Source organism: Fusarium oxysporum, chromosome 2 (assembly GCF_000149955.1).
Source record: "Fusarium oxysporum f. sp. lycopersici 4287 chromosome 2, whole genome shotgun sequence".
Lineage (NCBI taxonomy): Eukaryota > Fungi > Ascomycota > Sordariomycetes > Hypocreales > Nectriaceae > Fusarium > Fusarium oxysporum.
In genome coordinates this window covers 3,046,564-3,067,898 of record NC_030987.1, presented here as the reverse complement: position 1 = coordinate 3,067,898, position 21,335 = coordinate 3,046,564, and the positions used below count along the sequence as shown (strand labels likewise).

The 21,335-nt window shown below is 49.6% G+C and overlaps 10 protein-coding genes across 14 annotated transcripts; 4 read left to right on the top strand and 6 right to left on the bottom strand.

Annotated features, from left to right (window-relative positions):
* FOXG_08311 (uncharacterized protein) lies at nucleotides 1-2,720 on the top strand. Of its 2 annotated transcripts, XM_018387182.1 has the most exons (3): nucleotides 1-858; nucleotides 1,130-1,291; nucleotides 1,349-2,716. In XM_018387182.1, the coding sequence occupies exons 2-3, from the start codon at nucleotides 1,164-1,166 to the stop codon at nucleotides 1,881-1,883; spliced, it is 663 nt and encodes a 220-aa protein (XP_018244999.1). In that variant the 5' UTR covers nucleotides 1-858; nucleotides 1,130-1,163; the 3' UTR covers nucleotides 1,884-2,716. The 2 variants fall into 2 exon arrangements, with proteins under 2 accessions (XP_018244999.1, XP_018244998.1); XM_018387181.1 differs by having other exon boundaries at nucleotides 1-1,291; nucleotides 1,349-2,720.
* FOXG_19791 (uncharacterized protein) lies at nucleotides 289-523 on the bottom strand (the record flags this gene model as incomplete). The annotated part of the gene is made up of 1 exon (XM_018400060.1): nucleotides 289-523. A coding segment is annotated over one exon (110 nt), but the record flags the coding sequence as incomplete, so codon positions are not given.
* On the bottom strand, nucleotides 1,269-5,066 carry FOXG_08310 (uncharacterized protein). The gene is made up of 3 exons (XM_018387180.1): nucleotides 4,561-5,066; nucleotides 3,282-4,436; nucleotides 1,269-3,224 (listed from the first exon to the last, which is right to left on the bottom strand). Exons 1-3 carry the CDS (start codon nucleotides 4,705-4,707, stop codon nucleotides 3,102-3,104), a joined length of 1,425 nt encoding a protein of 474 aa, XP_018244997.1. The 5' UTR covers nucleotides 4,708-5,066; the 3' UTR covers nucleotides 1,269-3,101.
* A 221-nt stretch (nucleotides 5,067-5,287) lies between these two features.
* FOXG_08309 (DNA-directed RNA polymerase I, II, and III subunit RPABC1) lies at nucleotides 5,288-9,653 on the top strand. The gene is made up of 3 exons (XM_018387179.1): nucleotides 5,288-5,537; nucleotides 5,639-5,721; nucleotides 5,783-9,653. Exons 1-3 carry the CDS (start codon nucleotides 5,442-5,444, stop codon nucleotides 6,312-6,314), a joined length of 711 nt encoding a protein of 236 aa, XP_018244994.1. The 5' UTR covers nucleotides 5,288-5,441; the 3' UTR covers nucleotides 6,315-9,653.
* FOXG_08308 (uncharacterized protein) lies at nucleotides 7,092-8,710 on the bottom strand (the record flags this gene model as incomplete). The annotated part of the gene is made up of 2 exons (XM_018387178.1): nucleotides 7,092-8,286; nucleotides 8,376-8,710. The coding sequence occupies 2 exons, from the start codon at nucleotides 8,708-8,710 to the stop codon at nucleotides 7,092-7,094; spliced, it is 1,530 nt and encodes a 509-aa protein (XP_018244996.1).
* On the bottom strand, nucleotides 8,786-8,953 carry FOXG_08307 (uncharacterized protein; the record flags this gene model as incomplete). The annotated part of the gene is made up of 1 exon (XM_018387177.1): nucleotides 8,786-8,953. One exon carries the CDS (start codon nucleotides 8,951-8,953, stop codon nucleotides 8,786-8,788), a length of 168 nt encoding a protein of 55 aa, XP_018244995.1.
* Nucleotides 9,654-9,739: 86 nt separating the features above from the next.
* On the top strand, nucleotides 9,740-10,640 carry FOXG_19790 (uncharacterized protein). The gene has a single exon (XM_018400059.1). It carries the CDS (start codon nucleotides 10,116-10,118, stop codon nucleotides 10,269-10,271), a length of 156 nt encoding a protein of 51 aa, XP_018244993.1. The 5' UTR covers nucleotides 9,740-10,115; the 3' UTR covers nucleotides 10,272-10,640.
* A 588-nt stretch (nucleotides 10,641-11,228) lies between these two features.
* FOXG_19789 (uncharacterized protein) lies at nucleotides 11,229-11,507 on the top strand (the record flags this gene model as incomplete). The annotated part of the gene is made up of 2 exons (XM_018400058.1): nucleotides 11,229-11,236; nucleotides 11,327-11,507. 2 exons carry the CDS (start codon nucleotides 11,229-11,231, stop codon nucleotides 11,505-11,507), a joined length of 189 nt encoding a protein of 62 aa, XP_018244992.1.
* Nucleotides 11,508-12,350: 843 nt separating this feature from the next.
* On the bottom strand, nucleotides 12,351-16,906 carry FOXG_08306 (uncharacterized protein). Of its 4 annotated transcripts, XM_018387173.1 has the most exons (4): nucleotides 16,485-16,906; nucleotides 13,641-16,435; nucleotides 12,682-13,584; nucleotides 12,351-12,630 (listed from the first exon to the last, which is right to left on the bottom strand). In XM_018387173.1, exons 1-3 carry the CDS (start codon nucleotides 16,653-16,655, stop codon nucleotides 12,888-12,890), a joined length of 3,663 nt encoding a protein of 1,220 aa, XP_018244988.1. In that variant the 5' UTR covers nucleotides 16,656-16,906; the 3' UTR covers nucleotides 12,351-12,630; nucleotides 12,682-12,887. The 4 variants fall into 4 exon arrangements, with proteins under 4 accessions (XP_018244988.1, XP_018244990.1, XP_018244989.1 ...); XM_018387175.1 differs by having other exon boundaries at nucleotides 12,682-16,435; XM_018387174.1 differs by having other exon boundaries at nucleotides 12,449-13,584.
* Nucleotides 16,907-17,087: 181 nt separating this feature from the next.
* On the bottom strand, nucleotides 17,088-19,240 carry FOXG_08305 (uncharacterized protein). The gene is made up of 2 exons (XM_018387172.1): nucleotides 18,495-19,240; nucleotides 17,088-18,447 (listed from the first exon to the last, which is right to left on the bottom strand). Exons 1-2 carry the CDS (start codon nucleotides 18,678-18,680, stop codon nucleotides 17,422-17,424), a joined length of 1,212 nt encoding a protein of 403 aa, XP_018244987.1. The 5' UTR covers nucleotides 18,681-19,240; the 3' UTR covers nucleotides 17,088-17,421.
* Between the last annotated feature and the right edge of the window lie 2,095 nt (nucleotides 19,241-21,335).

The following is a 21,335-nucleotide window of genomic DNA, read 5'->3' as shown; positions in this document are numbered from 1 at the left end:
GGGCTAGCCCCAGCTTCCGAGCTTAACAACAACCGCCAGCTGACGCCAAAATGCGGTGAATCCGTGCTGCAGCAATGGATAAAGCCAGCAGAGCCTCTTGTGTGTCTGTGGTCAGCCTTTCAGTGTTCCCTCGCCGTCTTCTTTGCCTTACTACTAGGGTTCTTAACGACTGGCCTTACCTTCATTCGTCGACTCTTGATAGATGCTCACTGGCTTACCATCGTCAACCCAACCGATGACCCCATTTGTCACGCCTGGCTGTCTCTTGCATTCTTTGAACTTCGCCAGTCGATCCAGCTCCAGTCTCTTCTGCAGTACAATATCTCACGTCAAACCTAGCATAATTTTTCTCGGTCAACTCTCGACTTGACTCTTCGTTGACGTCCCACTCACCCCTCCATCTGGTGTACTACCTACTGTTTGTCAACACCACCCTTCCTAGCAGAAAGCACATGAGCCGCACAATCACCCAACGACAGTTCGCCGCCATCGACCCCTCCCTTGTACCAGTTCGAAGCCATTGGGCCAGCCTGCATACGATCCGTGGGTCCCGCATTCGAGCCACGACTGTAGACGTGGTCGGGCCTGCTCTCATTCGATCTCTCCACATAGCTTCCTTTCGCTTCCCCACGCGACTTCTTCCATCTCGCTCTTCAGTTTCTCCCTCCATTTCCAGCTTGAGCCCCGAGAGCTGCTGGTGCTTGCAGTGCAGCATACATACGGCTCCAGCGAAACAGCTGCTCGCCTTCCCAAGCTGGTTCTCGATGGGCAAACCAGACCATTTTGCAACCCAGTGTCGTTATCTCCTTACCGCCACGCCGTCAATCGACTTTAACACGGCTCGTGCCTTTTAGCTAGGTCCGTTTTAACTTCTCTCTGTCATCCTTATCCCTACCTCCTCCCCCATTTCTTGTATTCTCATTGTTCAATCTCACTGTTGCTGGTCTTCTCTCCTACGCACATACAACCCTATGAAAGACGTCTGCGGGGTTGGAGGGGGATCTCACGTTGTTGTCATGAGTTGACCGTAGATGAATATTGTTTTTCTGGCCATCTCTTGCACTACGCTCACCCGCTCTAATTCGGTGTAAACCAATTCGCCTGATATCACAGCTAAGATGTTTCCCAGAAGTTATCCCTACAGTGGCAAGTCTATTTTCAGGATGGATCCTGATTGCGCGATATGCCACGCTCCGGCCAATATGGCATGCGAGTGTGAGGCTAAGGGCCTCGACGTTGCTGTCAAACAAGCCGAGGATCGCATGATGCGGTCGATATACAATGAAATACGGTAAATAATTTTGCCCTCCCATCACGCTGCGAAGCAGTTCTGACTATCAACCCATAGTTCTTGGGTCCGAGGGCATGCACAAGACTACATACTTGAATACTTCCGCCTCCTTACTGATCAACGAAAAACTGCCCATGCTGCGCATATGGATCGAATTACTGCCCACGCCTATCACTACTACCACGCACCACCTCATCCGACACAAGTTGCTGAAGCGCAAGCGTCCCTCAAACGTGGAATTGACGAAGACTGGCAAGCGAGCGTACAACGGTATCCTGAAGTTTTGGAATATTTCTTTGGACTTGTTGAACTCACACTACCGGCGGAGGATGAGCCGGCTGTAAAGGATCCGCCATTGGGCTCGTTATCAAACTCGCGAAAAGTGAATCGTCGAAGCGGTACTGCCCCTCCCGGTGCCTCTGCTGTAGTAGCACCTCCAGGATATCGTGGTGATCCAGGCCAGATGCATCCACAGGAGCCTCCCATGCCCCGACCCGATCGCCGAACTCCCGGCCCTCAAATGAGACGGCCTAACTTTGGGGCTATCCCGCCGCCAATGCCGGGTGCCTATAATTTCCCTCCACCATACTAAGCGACTACAAATGGCCAATACGTTAATTGTGAGCACTTATCTCCAGGTGCTGAGTATGCTACAAAAATCCATATTACGATTTCTACGAACATCACGACCATTGCATAACTAGGGCGTGGAGTATTACCGGCACAGCAGACCACGGTGGCACCATTACTGGGGGGTTTTTGAAGTTTGGGCTGAAGATGCCATTTGTGTTTGAGTAGAAGCTTTCCCGCCTGGCATTTTTTTTCTTTGGAGTAACTGGGGTTAACAAAGTTTGGCGATTTTATCTGTATCTGAAATTACAAATACCACGCCACTGAAGGCAAAATTATGAACGACACCACAACTTCATTTGCCTTTTTGACATGCATCACGGCGAACAAAGACATGTCTTGGTTGGACGTGTGGGAGATGATGCGAAAGAGGGGCACGCATCCGAGGCAGTCAAGGTCATGGCGATAGGTCGAAGGGTGTGAGCTAGGTTATGCAAGCTCATGCCGGCGTTTTCAACACATCATCTGCTGCGGTAAGACGACAGTGCATACATAGTTACATGACCATGTCTTGGTCGACTGCATATACGTATGCACACAACAGGCAAAACAAGCAGAAAAGAAGGCAGAAAAGTGTAGACCCAAAGAGGCACAGCAGTATATGCCCGACCCCAGGCTCAGCCCAACTAAAACTTTGATGCAGGTTTGCATGAGCTCATCATGTCTTAGTAAATCTGTCCATGAGCGGCAATAAGCAATTGAGCCGACCCTATGGGCAAGATCTACAGGGAACCCGATAACCGAGTCTCATGTCACGCAACTTAAAATGATAATAGATGCAATGCACCACGAGATTGAACCAACTTTTTGTCATTTTCCTTGCGCATGACTTCAATAAGAAACTGCGCCTAATTACAAAAACAGCACAAAAAAGCGCTTTTTAGATTCGAGCATGTGGCGTTGAAAGAGGGGGAGAAGGGATGTATGAAGCAGGAAGTAACTCAGACAATGAAGTTGGTGGGCAAGACAACTTTGAATAACGTTTGATATAAGCTCAACGTTTGATTTTTATGCCGAGTGGGCGCTGGGGAATTCCAACAGATTTCGGAAAGGACGAGGACAATAATATCAATTGGGGCGAGGTAGAGAGAGAGAGCGCAGGAGAAATTTGTAAGCCCAGGGAGCATCGACGATATGGGATATTACCGACGAGCAATCAATGTTGCGATTAGAAGGAAGCTTACGACTCCTGCTTGTCAGCAATAGAAGTCTCCTTCAGGTCAGCAGTGGTCTGCTCGACCTTGTCGCCATTAGCCTCAGCGGCCTCGAGTTCAGCGATCTCCTTCTTAGCCTTCTCAATGTTCTGGAATAGTAATTAGCATCGTCTCTTCGTAAGCACTTTATGAGATGGGTGACTTACACGCTGTGTCTGGGCCTCCTGGTCGTTCTTCCAGAAATCGAGCTTGGCACGGACCTTCTCAGCGACAGCAGGGATATCGGCAGCACTCATAGGAGGGTCGATGCCCATGGCAGCACAGTCCTCGACGACAGCTGGGGGAACGTTGAACTTGTTCGATGAGCCGCCGTGAGCAGTCTTCTTGCCCTTCTTACCCTTCTTCACGGCAGGCGCGTACTCCTCATCACGGTCCTCCTTGCGAAGAAGTTTGGTGCCCTTGAGGCCAGACTCGTCAACGCTTCGTTGGGCCTGAGCACCGAGACCTGTGTCGGCCATCAGAGGACCCTTCTCAACCTTGTGGTTGGGATCGAGGAATTGGAGCAGGCTGTTGGCGCGGCGGATCTCGTCGAGGTAGGCAGGGTCGCTGGCATCGCCCAGACGACGCTCAGCCTCAGCCTTCTTTCGCTCTTGGTGGTAACGCTCCTGCTCAGCCCTTTGCTTCTCGCGGTAACGCTCTCGAGCCTCACGGTCGTAGGCCTGATATGCCTTCTTCTGTCCGTAATAGTCATCCTTGAGCTTACGGATAGCGGTGTACTTTTCCTGCTGTTCGGCCTGGAGCTTGGAGCGCTCATCACGGAGACTGGAAAGACCCTTGTAAGCTTCGTCCTGCTCGGCCTTAATAGCATCGATCTCGGCCTGGATCTTGTTATACTGGTCGGATAGAGCCTTTTGCTCAGGGTCGTCCATGCTATCCTTGATCTCCTTAATCTTGGCGCGGAGGTCGTCAATCTGCTTCTGGGCATCGTCAAGCTGTCCGAAGTTCTTGCGCATCTTACGGAGACTGGAGATGTCTGACAAGGCCTTCTTTTCGTCTACCAGCTTCATGGTGCCGGAGTTGACCTGCTTGTCCAGACTAGCAATCTGGCGGTCGAGGTCCTCGAGGCTCTTGAAGGGAACCTTGCTCTTAGCAGCCTTTTGCTCATTGATTCGGCTTCGAACTTGCTCATCGAGGCGCTTGATCTGGTCGAGCTTAGTAGAACGGGCGTTCTTTCCGCCAGCCTGCTTCTGTCGAATCTCGTTTGCCTGAGCAATGAGCTCTTGTCGTCGCTTTTGGGTAGGGTTGGGCTGGTCCTTGTTCTTGTTGGGCATAGCAATCTCGATCTTAGCCTTAACAGCGGCCTAGAAGAGTATAATTGTTAGTTGATGTTGACTCTAATAGCTCCAGCTCATGAGGCCACAGATGTGGAATCTGGGTCGATCCAAGCCACATTTTCAAAAGGAGGGGGATTGAGCGAGATCTTACCAGACGGTCCATTGAAGCCTTATGCTCCTTCTCAGCCTTTGCGAGTTCCTGCTTGAAGAGATTCTCATCAGGCTTGGGAGGTCGAACATTAGCTTGCTTGTCGGCCTTGTCCGCCGCAGGGGCTGGAGAGGTTGCGGTTTCGGCCATTGCGATGAGAGGAGAATACAAAGACGAGAACCAAGATGAATCAAGTGGAAGACAAGAAACCAGGAGCGAGATTGCTCGAGGAGAAGTGAAAGTGCGAGGCTTAAATTGAGCAAAGTTCGACACGTGTTGTCGAAAAGGAGGGAAAAAAAGACGACCCCAGAATAAAGCTAAGGTAAGGTATAGGTAGAGTAGTTTGGTGCGGTGCAGCGCAAATGCAGTCTCGGCCAGTGGAATTCTATCACCTTCTGCTTCTGAGGTAAAGTTCTGGACCCGTGTCTCTTGCTGTGAATTCTCAGGGCAGGCCCGTGCGCCCCTGAGCTGTCTCTCTTGCCATTGTCTCGCTCAGTATTACAGCTCACTCTCCTCTCTTTTTGCTCCTTCTAGGGGTGCCCCTCCCTTGGGACTCGGGTCCTTCCCCTAGCGTTCGCTGGAAAGACCACTGAGCTTCACTGGCGCGTCCCAGGCCCAGGGGTTCGTTCCCGCCCCACCTTCCATGATCAGACTAGCCCTCTTGTGGTGGCTGATGTAGGGATAGGTGGCGGTGCGTGGCGTCCATCAGAATCACATGACCCTTTCAGTGCTCTGACCCGCTCAAAGAAGTTTGGACTTTTGCGGCGACGATGCGAGGCTGAACGAAACATTTTTGACGACGCTCGCGATTCCGACCTTCCTTTTTGTCTTTGTTACCTCGACCACCAACACCCCATCTCGAATCGCACCTCACACTCGCTATCATGGATATCGATCACGTCCCCACCGATGCCAGGTCTAAGGAGGTTGTTCGCCTTTGGCGAGCATGGAGGACTATCCATGAGATGGTCGCGGACCGAGTACGTTTGTCCTAAGAGTCCTATTGTAGACTTCAGAGAAGCGCGCAACATTTTCAACTGTGTAGCTTTTCTGTAATAAGCATCAAACTGACGTTTCAAAGGAATACGAGCTCGCTGAAGAGGAAGTCAAGATCTCTCTCGACCGCTTCCGCGACGAATACTGCAACCCCGACGGTTCCATCAAGTAAGGCCGGCTATACTTGCGACATCACAAAGAAACCATGGAACTAACAGTTCGACTACAGCCGCGCCAAGCTTCAATTCTCGGCGCGTCCCAGCGAGAACATGATCCGCAAAAACACACCTCCCGTGACAGCAGCCAACCCCAACCCCAACCCCGGCGCCGACTGCGGTCCTGTCTGGGTTGAGTTCCTCGCCGATAAGACTTTCGGCGTCAACCAGATCCGACAATTTGCCAAATATGTGATCACGAACAACTACAAGACTGGCATCATGGTAACACACGTTCCTCTCTCACCCGCCGCCCGCAAGACTCTCCAGAGTGTCGAGTCCGTCGCTAAGATCGAGTGCTTTCTCGAGGATGATCTTCTTGTCAACATTACCCACCACGAGCTTGTTCCCAAGCACGTCTTGCTCTCCCGCGAGGAGAAGCTCGCTCTTCTCAAGCGCTATCGCCTCAAGGAGACCCAACTACCACGTATTTTGCAAAAGGACCCTGTTGCTCGTTACTTGGGTCTGAAGCGGGGCCAAGTTGTTAAGATTATCCGAAACAGTGAAACGGCTGGTCGTTATGCCAGTTATAGATTGTGTGTATAGATGAACAATTATGGATGGGGCAGTCTTGAGATCGAGTCGAAGATGAGAGCTGTTGGATGGAAAGGAATGGAAAGGCTCTTGGTACGAGGACGGAGGCGTCACACTGCACTTGAAATTCTAAAAAAGCTGGCGTTTCAGGGGTTCTATGTATATTGCGCGTTGCCGCAGCAAAGCCAATGAAGGAATATAAAGCATTTACGAGAGTTACTCTTTGCCCTTTGCTCTGCGTAGGAAGATGCGAGACTTGTGAATACCTTAGTTATAGTCTTGTTCTTCTAAAGCGACAGACGCCACCAGGGCATCGAATTATTCTGTAACCTTGCCAGCGCGGTGTCTCGAATGGGCGATTGTGTTGTCAGGCCATTCAGGATATTCTCAGAGATTGAACAAATCATGTCAATGCCATTAAACGTTAACTTGGCGTTTGCCGGGTATATATAACCAATAACCATGTCATCCTGACACACAGCCATAAAAATCCCAAACATATCATAATGCAAACCGCGATAGTTGCGCGAATGCCTGATCTCCAAATCCTGCCTTGTATTGAGACTTCGCATATACCCAAGTAAAAGATCCCTGCCTGCGCATTACTCCTGTCCTGCCAACCAAAAATACATTCAGAGCCTGTAGCATAAACGCCCCAGGCCGTATATAAATCTTCCAAGCCAGGCCAAATAAATCCCATAAAAATCGCTGTTGTCGTGAGGTAGTCGCATGTGAAAATGTGAAGATGTCGTCAAAGGTGATGGCAGATGGTACCAAAGATTATTGCCGCTAGTTTAGAAGGCCGCCGGGATCCCTCAGCTCCGCCACGGGCGGTCCTTGCAAATCGTATCGCGACTCCTGTCGGGATTGCGGTATCGGCTGCAATTCCGTTCCTCGAGGCTTGGACTTGGACCGACTTGACCTCGAATTCATAGGTCCAAAGAGGCCACCGAGGTCTTGGAGCAAAGCAGTTGAACCTCGGCGAAAGCCTCCGGATCCTGCTGGTAATGAAGGTGCTGGGGGCGAATGCGACTGTGAAGAGTCTTCCTTAGACGACGCACGACTGTTTGCTCGAAGGCTCCCAGAACTCTCGGGGGGCACATCAAGCAGACCACCAACGTCGAAGAAAGAAACTCTCCTTGGTGCTATGCCGTTCTCACTTTTCGACTGGGAGAGTGGGTCGTGTTGTATCAGAGAATCATCGCTGTGCTCTGCGTTGCTGCGTTTTCTCTGAGGAAATTGCCAGCGCTCGAGGTCTTGATCCAGTTTGCGAAGAAGAGGGGCCGGGGTGTATTGCAGAGCACCGTTCTCGCTCGAGTTATCAGGCTGATCCTGAAGTTCTGGGTCAACGGTCATGCCAACGTCCCGTACAAGGTCTTCATCGCTTCCCCAGTGTCGGTGCAAAGTCGGGCGGCGGAGGTTGAGTGAGGGATCGAGGGACTCAGCTACCGATGAACGGCGGAACTTTTGCTTCTTCAGGCCGCGATCACGCACGAAAGATCCCAACACGAGTGAGTTTGCCGCAGCCGTGGCAAAAAGAAGCTCAACCGATGCCAAAAGCGATCGATACTGCTGACGACCGTGATCATCAATGATATGGGGTACCCGATAAAGAGTGACCCCAACAACAGATAGACTGAGAGAGAAGAGAAGCACAAGCTGTATCTTCCTCTTGATTGTCATTCCGCTTGTCACAATGATCGGAATTGGGAAAATGACAAGCAACAAATCAGTGACCACGTTGCAGACTGCCATCGTGAGAAGCTGCACGTATCCTTGACGGCATTGGCCACCAGGATCGGGCACAACCTGCCAATAGTGACTGCAAGGGCGGCATTCGACAAAGTCACTGATGACAACCGCGATGAAAGTAGCAACGAGGATTATTCGAATGACGTATAAAGACGTCTGCCATGATCGTTCCCACGTCGCTCGAGTCAATCGGTGAAGGAACTCGAGAACTGCGAACTTAAGTACCCAAAGGCTATGACCAGTCAGCGTCAAGATCCATATTCGCGTTACCCTTTGAAGAATGCGGAAGATGGGCAACGTTTAAATGAGGGCGGTACATACGTTGCGGCGTAGAAAATCCGACTGGCGAGCACAAGGCCACTTCCGATGGCTTTTTGACGCAATTGAAGGTCAGTAAGCTCAACACCATCAAATTGAGCATTGTTGGTTCCATATATGAGAATAAAATGAACGCATGCCATGCGAGCATACAGAGGGATCAAAGCTAGGGCCGCAACACGATCTTCAGTGAACAGCCGTTCGGTACGGATAAAGCGGCCTGCAAGCCGCAGAAGGATAATGAGGGTACAGAACGATGTCGCCCACCAGCAGACAAGGAGGGTCGGTTTATCGAATTTGAATTCGCGAAGAGTTGGAGGTTCTGAATAGAGAGCCATTCTTGCGTCCCCTGTCCGCGCCCGTCGTCCTCCGCAGAGGGCTCGACGAGCGAGGTAGTGATTAAACGTCGAAGGCTAGAGCTTGGCCGGAAGTATCGATGTGATCGTGGTGGGTGGTCGAATATGTCGTGGTAGGGTGCCAGGAGTCGACCTTGAAGTGTTTTGGCGATTTACCTCAACATAAGGCCGCCAGCGGTGGCACTCGAGTGATAGTATTATCGACTCAGCGGGAGAAGAATGCATGAAAATCGTAGACTCGTCGCTTCGTGGAAATCGGTATCAATTTGATATGTCGACTATAATCGTGATAGCCGGTAAAAACAGTAGCGTTGCCTTTTGAACAAGTATCGATCAAGCTTGTAGTTATTGTTCAAATATGCAATCGTGGAGAAGCCAATCCAGAACCAAGGTAAATGCGCAATATCGTGGGTGATGCAGGTCCAAGATGCATCGGTGGATTACTTCGCAGTTGATCGAGGGATGAACCAGCAGGCCGCGGCCAGGTAGGGAAGAGACCTGAAGGTAGTATTAAGACAGCAGAGTAAATGAGAAAGCAGCAGGTCAAGATAAGAGGAAGAGTGGAGGCAGACAAGGTGCGGCTGGTCCCAAGATATTGCGGAGGCGAGCGAATGTGGGCGAATCGACTTATCCCGGTTGGCCATCCGGAAGGCACAGGCAGTTCCTGTAGCGTTGATGGGCGAGTCTTGGGATTGCGCAGCGTACACTCACACACTCGTACTCACACGAGCCTATCGCCCCCAAGCCCATGGTCCGTCATCAGCGACCCTGTGCGTCCTGGAGGGAGGGGCGTTGGCCACAACCATGTGGAGTTCCAGAATCGAAATGGGGCCAGACAGACATAACGAGACAGGGGGGTAATCAAGCATCCAAAGCACCGGTCTTCTTTGGCTTTTGCTCCACTAGTGCTGGGGCTGGACCGATGAGCATTAGGGTCCTGATGCAGGATCTTTCAGCTAGCGCGCTTGGGGTTCAAATATTTTGGACCTTCGATAGCTGGCTCGATGGCGACTCAAAATGTTGGTTATCACAAGTAGGATAATATGAAAGCTTTCAGAGCTTGATGATTAATCTCTGAGGTGTCGTCAAGTCAGCAGACAAGACAAACGATAACCACGGGTGCCGAGTCTATGGCATCAAGGACGTCGAGTCTTGGCATCCGCATTGAGACAACGATTGGGGTTGGGCAGTCAAGCCAAGACAGAGAAGGTGGGAGAACGACAGCCTAGTGAATAAATGGTTTAGGCGGCCCAGCAGACAACGATGCTGTACCGTGTTGGCACCAACAGCCAGAAGCTAATAATGAGAGAAATCAAAATTGATTGAGCAGCAGAATATCGACTTCGAATAGCCACCTCAGGTGGCTTCCACGAAGTCGCAGGTGCTAATGATGTGGATGGCCGAGTCATACTATGGTAGCACACGAAACATAGACGCCAAGGAGGGCATCAAGTTCTTGCCAACGAGCAGAAATATGCTCTTTCGGGGTGCCATACTGGTATTAGGGAGCATGGCGAGACATGAGGATATCGTTGACAAGTAGTTTAATTTCTGACATCCAGTCAGCATGGGTACGCAATACTGATGGTGAAGCATCATTGATATCGAAGGCCCCCTTCTCATTGTGGTGACAACTCTTGAAGATTTTGCTTCATAGTTTCAAATTGCAAGGCTCCCAGCCCATCGCATCTCCTGGCACAAGGCACAGGGCAGAACTAGCAAGTCAGCCACCAGGCTTGGTAGTACCGAACTCAAGAAATCCAAACTAGTCATGAGAATACCACGCTGTCAAGTACACAATGAACTCAACCGAGTACAGATTCCTTAACGGCGTTGTGGCTTCCTCGTAGTGAGTGGATTGCGGTTCCGTTGTCGGTCACCAAGCCGGGTGATAAACATAACCGTAACCGTGGCCAAGCCGCCGAGGTATGCCATTTTCACCAGTTGAGATTGGCTACTAGCTCGCTGTTTCGTCAGCGAGAGATTGCTTTAAGCTTGACAAGGGTTCGATGGTGACAGAATGCAACAGTATCGGTCTGGATTCAACAGCGATTTCACGTGTCTTGTACGGAACTGCCCGATACGTGAAAGGAGCAGCGGAAAGGTGTTACCATCTTGCTGTTGTGGCTGGGCGCGATTCCATGTCGCTTATCACGGCGCCCAGGTTTGGCTTCCGCTGGTTGGCCGCAACCATTCCGTTGTGAGAGTACTTGATCATGAGCTGTTCTTTTGCATTGACATTGCCGTATCCGATGTGATAGTGACATTTTTGTAGACTTGAGTTTGCTGGTTCGATGCTGAAAAGCGGGCAAAATAGACCGTCCAATATGAAGCTCGCATTTCCCCCGGGTTTAGACGTTGAAACAAGGGTCCAATCGAGCAGCCAGCCGCCCATCACGGAAGGACATGTCACATCACGCGACAACGTGGTTGCCAGAATTGATAAGAGAGGCATATGACCCCCCACACACGTTCAGACCATTCTACTGGGACTCTTGGAATGAAGTGGTAGGTTCATGTGAAAGTCAAGCAATTTCATGATTGAGAGAAAGCATCTCGAGTTGAGTTGACATTTTGACCGTGCGCGTTAGAGTTTAGCGAAGGCCGTGCTTGCCACGACTTCCTGATTTGCACATTCAAGGCAGATTGGGTCCAAGTGGAATTCGTAGCTGTTTCCTCATCTTGCAAGCCAAGGTCTCAAACCTCAGGCATCAAGGGTCTCCGTCTCACAACCCCAGAATCAAATATGGAGAGCCAAGGTCATCTCAAGTTTTGTTAGGCACACACACGCGGCACGACATATCAAAGTGATGATACGAAATTGTGGGTGATTGTAATAACCCACACGGATAATATCCACATATATTTCTCCTTATCTGCAGAACTCCACATCTCACGATACATGCATCAGCCTTATCTCTCTCCAACCTTGACCGTTGGCCTCATCTCACTCGCCTCTATCGTCTCTAGCGCAGCTCTGGCTTCAACGCCTATAATCCTATGCGGAGCAAACACGCCATGTTCGTCTCGTCTATTTACATGATGTCCACAACAAAGCATCAGGTTGAACTAGCAAGTCAGAAATAGTCAATAATTAATTGGCTAATCTCATGGAACTACCCCTGGGTATTGCAGCAACGGTTCCTATCCAGTTTTGGAGTATCGGTCATAAAGGCCTGTCAAAACCATCATTCCCGGCCCGATTCCGCTGCCTTTTGGTTTGGTACCTATTAACATGGCGATATTGTAACAGCGTCGGACTTGTATGACCGTGAAACAGGAAGTATCTCCTCCATACAATGTCGAAATTGGTTAAGGTCTGTTGTGGTTCTGCAAGCAATGCGCAACGGGCGCAATGCTAGATTCAAAGCCACGAACTTGTCAATGCTTGAGTCGGTAATCTTTATCTTGATCTCTCTCATTAAAGTCCCTCAGTATCAAAACACATCAACTACTTTCTTTCATTCAGCCATAGTTAGCTTAATGAATGTACAGTTTCTGCTCATTCCTCCAGGCTAGTGGCCTTAACTCCCATTAGCTGCCCTTCAGCTTGTTCGCCTCGGTCCCGAGACGCTAATGAAAATAATTATCTCCTTTCACCACTTCAACCCTATCACACTACCTGGTATCTATGTGAGATCATGATTAAGAACGTACATCGCGGGCGTTCCGAGACATCTAGTGGCTTTTCTAGAACACCGGCAGAAACATGGCGCAAATCAATAATGCCTTGTTGCAATAGCCTGATGTCGGCTGAACTTTGACGAGTCGGTCACTGGCCCTGACTGGACAATTCGTCAACCAAGACAGTGCCGTGGCTTTTGCACTACTATTCAAGCCACGAAATTCCATGCAGCACCATGCATAATTTTGCAACAATCCTGGTCTCACAAATCATTTGACTGGCGGTGTTCATTAGAGGCTTGCTAATGGATGGCTGTTGGTTAACTTACCTTCCTCTCTGGGTCACAACGATTAAACAAGTCTGACGCCTACCAACTCTCTTTGTTCGGTAGATATCGGCTTTTGACTTTTGCAATGATATTCAGCCTTGTAATCGCGGGTCGATCAGGAACCAAAGTTCAAGCCGCGCAGCCACTGCGACTCTGCTACCTCCTCAAGCATTATCGAGCTGCCCTATTTGGATACAGTCTGAAAACTAGCCCAACCTCAGTTCTTCAACTGCAGTCTTGATCTGCAGTTTGCCGGCTTGGCCCCAGTCTACGCCCTTCAACTTCTGTGCGATTTCTTCCTCCTCTTCAAGCACACCCCAGAGACCATCAACAACCATGCTCCTGACCTTGGGCCAGGGATGATGCAACAAAGCACCCAAGCGTTTCCTAGCTTCTTGGACACCTGTCTCAGCGCCTTCCTGGCCAGCCATTGACGCAATGCCGCAATAGACTTTGGTGCACGCTTCGAGCTTTCGGACGTTACCTGTCTTGTAACCCGCCTTCTGTGTCTGCAGGCACAAGCTACGAAGGTTGACGCTGCTCTTCTGGAAGAGCTGCATCTGGAAAAGGAATGCAATGATCTCCAGGGTTGGCACGATCACCCTATCCTGGCCCTGTCGGGACTTAAGATTCTGTAACATCGCGTGACAGATAAGATCTAGGTTCTCATGCTTGGCCTCGCAGAAGTCGCAGAGCGCCGCTCGACTAGCAATGACAAGGTCCTCGTTGCCCGTGTCTGCAGATCCCACAAACCCAGACATGAGTTCTGTCATCCATTTCTCCGTGTCTCCTTTAGCCATATCGCCAAGCAATGGGCGAAGACGACCGCCCGCCTGAAGCTCAAGGAGACTCTCAAAGTAGGCCCTGGAAGAGAAAGTGAGTTCGCGGAAGTGCTTCGCGTGGCTAAGAGAAGTCAGTCGTATGTCTAGGAATCTGACATTTGAAATTTTGGCACATACCCGTTTTCTAGAACCAATGCAACTGCGGCCTGAGCTTCAGGACGTACGCGGTCGAGTTTCTCTGCAGCAAGACGAAGGACACTGAAGAATAGAGCCTGCACGGAAGCCTCCTCCCATTCGCCTTGGGCAATTGTATCATCAAGCTTATTCCACAAGGCTTTCACGGCTCTCAGAGCGTGCACACGGACGTGCGATCCAACATCTCCTCGGGCATTCGTAGTATAATCGTTCAAACCCTCAACGATCAGTTGCAGAAACACCAGAGGCTTGTTATGCAGAACACTGCTTTGAGCCAAGCTCTGCAATATGGCGACACGAGTCTCAACTTCGCTATCCCATGTCCAACGCTCTAGGATCGCCTGGCAGGCCACGTCCTCAGACGAGCTTACCAGAGGCTGCGCGACTGTAAGTGCAGAAAAGTAACCAATTCCATGCACTGAAGTTCTGCTTGTTGGGCGACGTTGGACAGTTTCTGCCCATTCACTCAGGAGTGCCTCTCTGTCAATTGGCTTAGAAAGAATGAGAAGAACCAATGATGCAGCAGCAGTTGGCTCAATCGTTTCTTGCTCGCTGCGGTTCAACCAGGTTGGGATAATGGCGCGTAATGCCGAGATCAGTCGTGCTACCGTCTCACTTCGGTCCTCATCGCACGAATCGAGTGCAGATACGAGACCCAAATAGCCTGACACATTCCCGGGATGAAGGAGCTCTTGGCCTGGACAAAGAGCTTGCTGTGAATCCATGCCGAGAACTGAAACTTGTAGAATAGGCAACGCTGAAACGACTAGGCGGCTTGCGGCTTCAGCGAGCAATTCCGGTTTTCGATAAGCAGTTGACTGCAGGTTCTCCAACGCCCCTGAGACCGTTGAAAGTATTTCATCAATCAGCACCGGGTTACTCTTCTCTGCGCCTGAGCTGAACAAGGCTGGAAATTTATCAAGGACAGAGGCAAAGCATAGCAACAGACCGTGTCTCTCCTCAACCTGACGAGGTTGAAGTGTTTTGAGGCGATCAGTCAGCAGTTGAATAATGGTTTTGAACCGGGCAAGAGAGTCCTCAGATTTGGTGTCCGATAACTCATAGGTGAGGACTCCAAAAGCGGCACCAGATACGCGTCTTGAAGCAGCATCAAGGTCGCCGATACCTCTCCAGCCTAGGAGGGTATCAATGATGGCTTCGCCATACTGGCTTGCAAGACGAGTCGCGTTTACCGCAACCTCCTCGATTGCTCTGGAACGTCGTGCAACAGCGTGGTAATCGACAGTTTGCACCACCCAAATACCCTGCTCAACAGTGTCCGGATGTCGTCCAACAAGTTCTTGCAAGGCAGCCGATGCACCGCGTCTAATGTTTCCCGCAGGGTCCAGAGAAGCAGTCACAACGAGTTCTGTTGCAAGGACTTGAAGGATCGAACTTGTTGCCGGATGAGCTTTGGCTGCAAAGACAGAGTGTGTAGGAATTGCTAGGAGCTCAGAGCTCGTATATCGGCGGGCGAGGGCCCAAATACCAAAACAAGCAGCATCTCGTACATTGGTTCCAACACTACCTCCAGACATACTTCGCTGCTCAAATGACAGACCAAGAAGCAAAGCATGGACAATATCTGACAATTGTTCAGTGGGCGGTGATCTTCGATAGAGCAGATGTGATAGTGTGAGCATGAGCCCATGCCATTCGAGGTTATTCACAGCAGACAAGTCTCTGACTGGTTTGCCCCCGGCGGGTTTCGTCCAGAGGACATTTCGGTTCAGTGATTCAAGGACAGCCTCAACAACCTGAGAAGCCATATCGGGATCCAATTTCAAAGTGATGATACTCAAAGACTTGCTTGCTGCAAATCGTACTGGTGTATCGTTGTCAGCTACAGATTCAAGCAAATACCCAATAGCTGTCTCTGTAAGCTCAGTGCTGGCCATATCTTGTGGTGTCTGGCGAAGGCGCAAAACAACCACAGATCGAATAACCTTCAGAATCATCTTTCTTGCCAAGGCTAACGAGATAATCGTTTTAGAGAGCGCATTCTCGCCAGCGGATATTTCGTGGATAGCATAGAAGATAGTCGAAAGATACGGATTCATGTCAGATGTATCTGACGATGCGCGCAATACACCGGCTAGGAACGATAGGACTCCTAGATAGAAGTATGTTTTTTGTAGCGGCTGGTCCTGTTTCGGGCGTAGAGAAGCAAGGGACCAGTTTATGAGGCTTTCGAGGACGCCAAGCTGCTGCATATCGCGACGAATAGACATTCTCACCAGCAGAGCTTTTGCAGCGTCCCTTTCCTTTCCTGGAGTACCAAGATACTTGATAGCGAGAGGAATCACACGTACAGTAATGGCAGGGAGGTTCTCAGGCCAGACCAGGCCTGGTATCTCTGGCACTGTAACATCTTGCAAGTCGACGGAAGATATGGTAGAGAGGTCAAAGGGAGCCAGCAGGAGATGCGAAAGCCACAAAAGAACGACATAGCGTTCCTCCCATGACCATTTCCCGAGAGCAACGTCATCAACAGAAGCTTGCTCAGACTCTTCAATGGCAGAGAGGAGCAACTCTAGATACTTGGCTTCAACATTGAGAAAACGCACAATGACCTTTTCGCCGCGGATCTTGCAAAACGTGTATATGATCTTGCATATGGCAAACTCAACTGAGACCAAGAGCTTAGAGCGGGATGAGAGTGCTTTTCCGCGATGGCGAGTTTGGAGATGCTTGAGAAACGCCTCAGCAAGGAGGGGAATCCACTTGGGCAGGTAGGGATCCAACAGCTGAGGAAGTTCTTGGAAGGGATCTAGGAGCTAAACAAGAGAGTGAGTATATATATTATTAGTATAAGAGATGACATACAGTATTGGTAAGTCGGAATATCTCCTTTGCGCGCACCCGCGAGCGTACTCTTGTGCCGCCGTGGCCATCCGGCTTCCAGAGGAAACTTGGCAGGGAGCGGTCAAAGTCCCCCAGAAGATCCGCTGAGATCTTCTGGAGCTTGATATCGAAATCTGCTTCTGGGACGTCCATTTCTTCAGTAGGGACAGGGACACACAATCAGATTGCCTGACTTTTGTTTGTTAGGACAGAAATTGCTACTTGAACATGCTGTGTGAGGCCAGGCAACGAGTTAACGAGATGAGCGGGTCCAAGTTTTCGATGGTAGTGATTCGAGGAGGATAGAGATAAACCAATAGAGATGAGCCTGACTCTCAGAAACTATCTCAACTTGAATTAAAAGTTTGCTATTGGCTTTTCCGGATCGTACCTCGGTTGTAAAGAATGAGAGCTGTTGTGAATTGGTGCATCAAAAGCTCACCGTCCTTGATTCCGTACAGTGCGGACAATGGCCATGGTAGGTTACACTGTACATTACTGAATAGCAATTTGAGCCTCAACTCCCACTTCATGAAAGCAATCATATAAATTCAAATACTTCGACGTTGTGTAAGGAGTCCAAAGTTCAATAGATGTTTTCAATTTTATTGTATCGTCATACTGTCCAAACTGATTATGTTTACACAGTTATCAAGAATGTCTGTCCGTCTATGAGCGCCTCAAGCCTCCATATCTTCTCTTTACCTAGCTCCAGCTACCTGTCTGTCCTCCAAATCCTCTAAGGGGGTATCAACCATTAACAAATAAGATAAACCAGGAGTCACAGACCCTATCTTGTCTAATGCTCGTAAGCCGTGTTCCTCTATGCCCGATGAAATAACCCAGGTTCGCCAATAAATCCAATCCCTAGTTTGTTCTTTTACCCATCCATGACGCCCAGTCTTTTTCCCGCTCTAAATCATAAGTTTGAAACTGCGATCGCTGCTACTATAGCATCCAAAGCACTGCTGTGCGAGGGGCCAGTGGCATCAATGTAAGGCCCAGCCCAGGAAACGCCTAGCTTGTTGTCTTTGCTGCGGCTCTTCTTCCAAATGGAGATGGCGTTCTTCGTGATAAAGCGACGGTACAAGGGCTTTGGTGAAACAGTGTGCAAGTATCGAAGGTTTCTGACAAAGATACCTTTGAACTGCTGTCCGTCTGCGCCACAGTGACCCTCCTTGGTCTCACAACCGTCACTCTCGATAAGGATACCATCTTTGTTGGTAAGTTCCTTAATGGCAGCATAGGCGATCTTGTGAGCTTTGTCGGTGTAAGCGTCGTCTCCTGTGGCAAGCGAAAGTTCGACGAGAGCGCCCAGAATAACTCCTTGGTTGTAACTCCAAGTCTGAAGACCGTTATTCTTGCATTCGCCGTTCAACCCATCGTTAATAAGTCCCTTCTCGTTTATCATGCCACTGTCGGAGAACCAGTTCCACTGCTTCTTGGCTATGTCGAGGTATGTGCTGTTCTTTGAGACACGTCGTGCTAACGAAGCAGCAGTTGCGAGATATAGTTCGTTTGCAATCGCATTGACGTAGCCTGAGCCATCCTCTCCCTCCTTCTTCCACCTTATACCGCCGCCGCAAGGTGTGTTTGTGCCGGTCTGCATATCGTTGAAGATGTCGATAGCAGCCTCGAGATACTGGTCGTTGCCAGTTGCATCCGATGCTCTGATCCATGCCAGAGCCCACCAGCCTTCGTCGTCGTAAAACTCGTTGAGGAAGTCGTCGAAACCACGTTTTCCCAAGAAACCCCGCTTCATCATACAACCTGAGCTTGAGTCTATACAGTAGGAAGAAGCAACGAGGCCGTTTGTCATTGTCTTCATGGTATGAACCGTTGTCTTTTGGGCGTTTTCGTAGGTTGTGGCGAGAACTCCTCCAATATTTAACTTGTTGGCTTCTTCGAGACGTAGAGTTGAGAAATCAGCGAGGGTGGTTATGATCTGGTTGTTGTTAGCTTTGTGTCTAGTATAAGAGACTCTAGACTGACATTTGCACTCGACCACCAAGCATTATCCCACACACCGGTGGCAGAATTGTAGAATTCTTCATTCAAAACTTGGATAGCAGTAACTGCCTTTTCAGTATACGTGGTGACGCCTCGAGCTTGAGTTGAAGGTTTGACTGAAGTAACGAAAGTCGTCCCGGTAAATAGATCCGCCCAGGGGATATGCATGTTGAAAGAATGAAAGTTAAGGAAACAAGGGTTTTGATAGCATTGAGGAAAGAGAAAGCAATATCAGAAATGAATAGAACTTTTAATAACCCTCAGAGTTTGAATGAATCAGAGAAGAGGCATGAAATGAACAGAAGCAACAGCTCGGGTATAAGATATGAGAAGGGACCAGGAGATCTATATAGCTACATACAAACAAGAAGATCAAACTTTTTGCCCTCAAGTGGATGTCTCTTTGTCTAAACCCACACCAAACTCCCCCACGACTTGCATTGCATTGACGTCCATTGATGAATGAATGTTTCCTTCAACGTGGGCATGGCCATGGCCGCGACCAGCACCACTTACGACATGGCATAGCGAGAGAAAAGCCCTCCAGGGGTACAGGTACGGGTACCGTACAGGATGAGGACGCCAACGCTACGGTTAGCATAATGCTGAATTGTTGCTGTCCCAGCCAAGACTCAGTGGAGTATGTGGACTCGGAGCAGTAACCATCAGTGATTGGGCGAGGAAGAGGTTGAAGGTGAAGATGCGACGCGCCGATGAAAGTCGTGATGGGGCGCTTGATGTTTCAGACCCAGGACTACGGGATAGGTTCCACAGAAGAAAAAGAGACTGCCGGTGCACTTAAGATAACCCCTGACGCTACCAGGGTTTTAGTGGACGGACGGCACGCTACTGGTTTTTTACCCGTCGTAGTCTCAGGACATCGACCTTATCTTTTGTTAACCGCGCCACGTGCTTGACCTGATACTCAGGTCACTTTCAGCTACATCTGAAGATATTAATAAGACAGACTTTGATAGACACGGCACGGGGATAACTCCCAGGTTGATCCTGTAAAGCGTAGAGCAAGGACCAAAAGCAAGAAAACATCTCCAGATCTGCAGACCATTTCTTGGAGACTTGATGAGTTGTACCATATCCTTGCAGACCGATCCTCAAATCATCATGCGTATCTCTCTCTCTGTGATCGCCTATTTTCTGCTGTGCTGTCATGGCTTCGAGCCGGGGTTTGGTGTTTCAAGCTGGATGCCAATATTATGCGATAACGACAATTCGCATGTGGGTTTTCAATACTACCTACACAAACAAGATACAGTTAGATCTTGACACTCTTCAGAATCATCCCATCCCATCCCATCCCATCCTAACCTATTCTTGTTCATGCCAGCGCATCTTGTTGGACAGCCCTAAGGTGGCATTGCTGGTGCTCCTGAAGTATTATCTTGTCTGCACGACTCCGGGTTCGTCATCCCCTTGCTTGGAGTCTTATCTCTGTGTTCTGTACAACATCTTTGTCTCTCGGGGCATATCAGCCTCCGCTGTAGCCGCTCAGGTCGTTGGCGCCTTTGATATCTAACTTATCTTCCTTCTTCATCACCTTTAACAATCGACGCCTTTGACCTAATCCTTGCACAAAACCGATTGAATTCCCAAGCACGGTGTCACTTGTGTCCTGATCGGAAGAGGGCGACAGCTGAGCTTGTTGAATAAACGCCTTCATCGGGTCCGTGGTTGTCGGAGGTAAAGTATAAGTTACTATATCGAGCTGCCAGCCTGCCAACTGAGACTCACCCTTGCCAGGAGGTTACTGTAAAAAGCACAACTTAGGTGACATCGGCAAAAGGACAGTCATGTCACAAAGGGAATGAGTATCGATTATCGCATTGTTTAATAATTTTGACAAAGCCTTTACCGACGGAATTACCATGTCGATCTCGGAGACGATCTGTTGATGCGGCGTGGCTCATGTTCAGCAATACGCATTGTGCATTGCTCAGCATGTTCTCAAGAGGTAGTGATTTTCAGTTGAGGGTGGAGATGTGCAGATGTTTCATCGAAACTTCCGATCAGTTGAAGCCTGAAGACCCAACAAGGGCTGCAAGGCGAGATAACTCAAGGAAGATCTATACCTTGTCATGAACATGCAAGTCACAGCCAACCAAGAAGTCGAGACCAACGGCCGTGTTCCGTATTTAGGACGGCAGAGAAAAAGAGGTGACCTTAGCGCGTCCAACCTGAATATGGGTCTTTTTCTCCTCTCCTCTCCTCTCCTCTTCTCTCCTTTCCTTTCCTTTCTCCCCGAGAATCTCTAGTTGAAACAAACCATTTCTGGGTCGAGTGGAGGTTCATGACTAGGGCAGGACAGGCCCGTTGTACCTGCAGCTGCTGCACTGGAGATCTCTGTGCAAGGTGCAAGTGCAGGTGGATTGCAGGAGCACCTGTGCACTAAAATCTACGGAGCCTCAACTACCTTGCCTCAGGCTTTTCACATTCATCATACAACTTACACATAACCTTACCAAAAAAAAAGAAAGAGAAAAAAAACGAAAACAAAGAAAATGTGCCATTTACGTTATCAGAGTAAACAAGCCCGATCAGGCGGTTCCCGCTTCGATTTGGTCTCCGCTACACCCTTGTCTACTCGTCCCAAGCGCCTCATAAACTTTGATCTCAGCGGTAGCTGAACGACAGGGCGGGTATCGTGGCACTTAAGTCGACCTCGTTCAACACATCCTAAGACAAGGTCACTAATGATACCCTCGTTCATTAGCTTTCAATCTTCAACCCATCTTCCAGACTTAACAACATGGGCTTGTCGTATTATTGAATTCGGCGGTTCCGGCAGTCTATCAGTCCAGGCTCGTC

What these genes read in the sequence shown, in the direction of transcription:
- FOXG_08310 (XM_018387180.1), bottom strand. Translation starts at nt 4,707, where the DNA reads ATGGCCGAAACCGCAACCTCTCCAGCCCCTGCGGCGGACAAGGCCGAC. An exon ending in AGGCTTCAATGGACCGTCTG is followed by an intron (nt 4,437 to 4,560) that starts GTAAGATCTCGC and finishes ATACTCTTCTAG; the next exon opens with GCCGCTGTTAAGGCTAAGAT. An exon ending in AGGAGGCCCAGACACAGCGT is followed by an intron (nt 3,225 to 3,281) that starts GTAAGTCACCCA and finishes TTACTATTCCAG; the next exon opens with AACATTGAGAAGGCTAAGAA.
- FOXG_08309 (XM_018387179.1), top strand. Translation starts at nt 5,442, where the DNA reads ATGGATATCGATCACGTCCCCACCGATGCCAGGTCTAAGGAGGTTGTT. An exon ending in ATGAGATGGTCGCGGACCGA is followed by an intron (nt 5,538 to 5,638) that starts GTACGTTTGTCC and finishes GACGTTTCAAAG; the next exon opens with GAATACGAGCTCGCTGAAGA. An exon ending in AACCCCGACGGTTCCATCAA is followed by an intron (nt 5,722 to 5,782) that starts GTAAGGCCGGCT and finishes GTTCGACTACAG; the next exon opens with CCGCGCCAAGCTTCAATTCT.
- FOXG_08305 (XM_018387172.1), bottom strand. Translation starts at nt 18,680, where the DNA reads ATGCATATCCCCTGGGCGGATCTATTTACCGGGACGACTTTCGTTACT. An exon ending in CTTGGTGGTCGAGTGCAAAT is followed by an intron (nt 18,448 to 18,494) that starts GTCAGTCTAGAG and finishes AACAACAACCAG; the next exon opens with ATCATAACCACCCTCGCTGA.
- FOXG_08306 (XM_018387173.1), bottom strand. Translation starts at nt 16,655, where the DNA reads ATGGACGTCCCAGAAGCAGATTTCGATATCAAGCTCCAGAAGATCTCA. An exon ending in TATTCCGACTTACCAATACT is followed by an intron (nt 16,436 to 16,484) that starts GTATGTCATCTC and finishes TCTCTTGTTTAG; the next exon opens with CTCCTAGATCCCTTCCAAGA. An exon ending in GCATTGGTTCTAGAAAACGG is followed by an intron (nt 13,585 to 13,640) that starts GTATGTGCCAAA and finishes GACTTCTCTTAG; the next exon opens with CCACGCGAAGCACTTCCGCG.
- FOXG_19790 (XM_018400059.1), top strand. Translation starts at nt 10,116, where the DNA reads ATGATGTGGATGGCCGAGTCATACTATGGTAGCACACGAAACATAGAC.
- FOXG_08311 (XM_018387181.1), top strand. Translation starts at nt 1,119, where the DNA reads ATGTTTCCCAGAAGTTATCCCTACAGTGGCAAGTCTATTTTCAGGATG. An exon ending in TCGATATACAATGAAATACG is followed by an intron (nt 1,292 to 1,348) that starts GTAAATAATTTT and finishes ATCAACCCATAG; the next exon opens with TTCTTGGGTCCGAGGGCATG.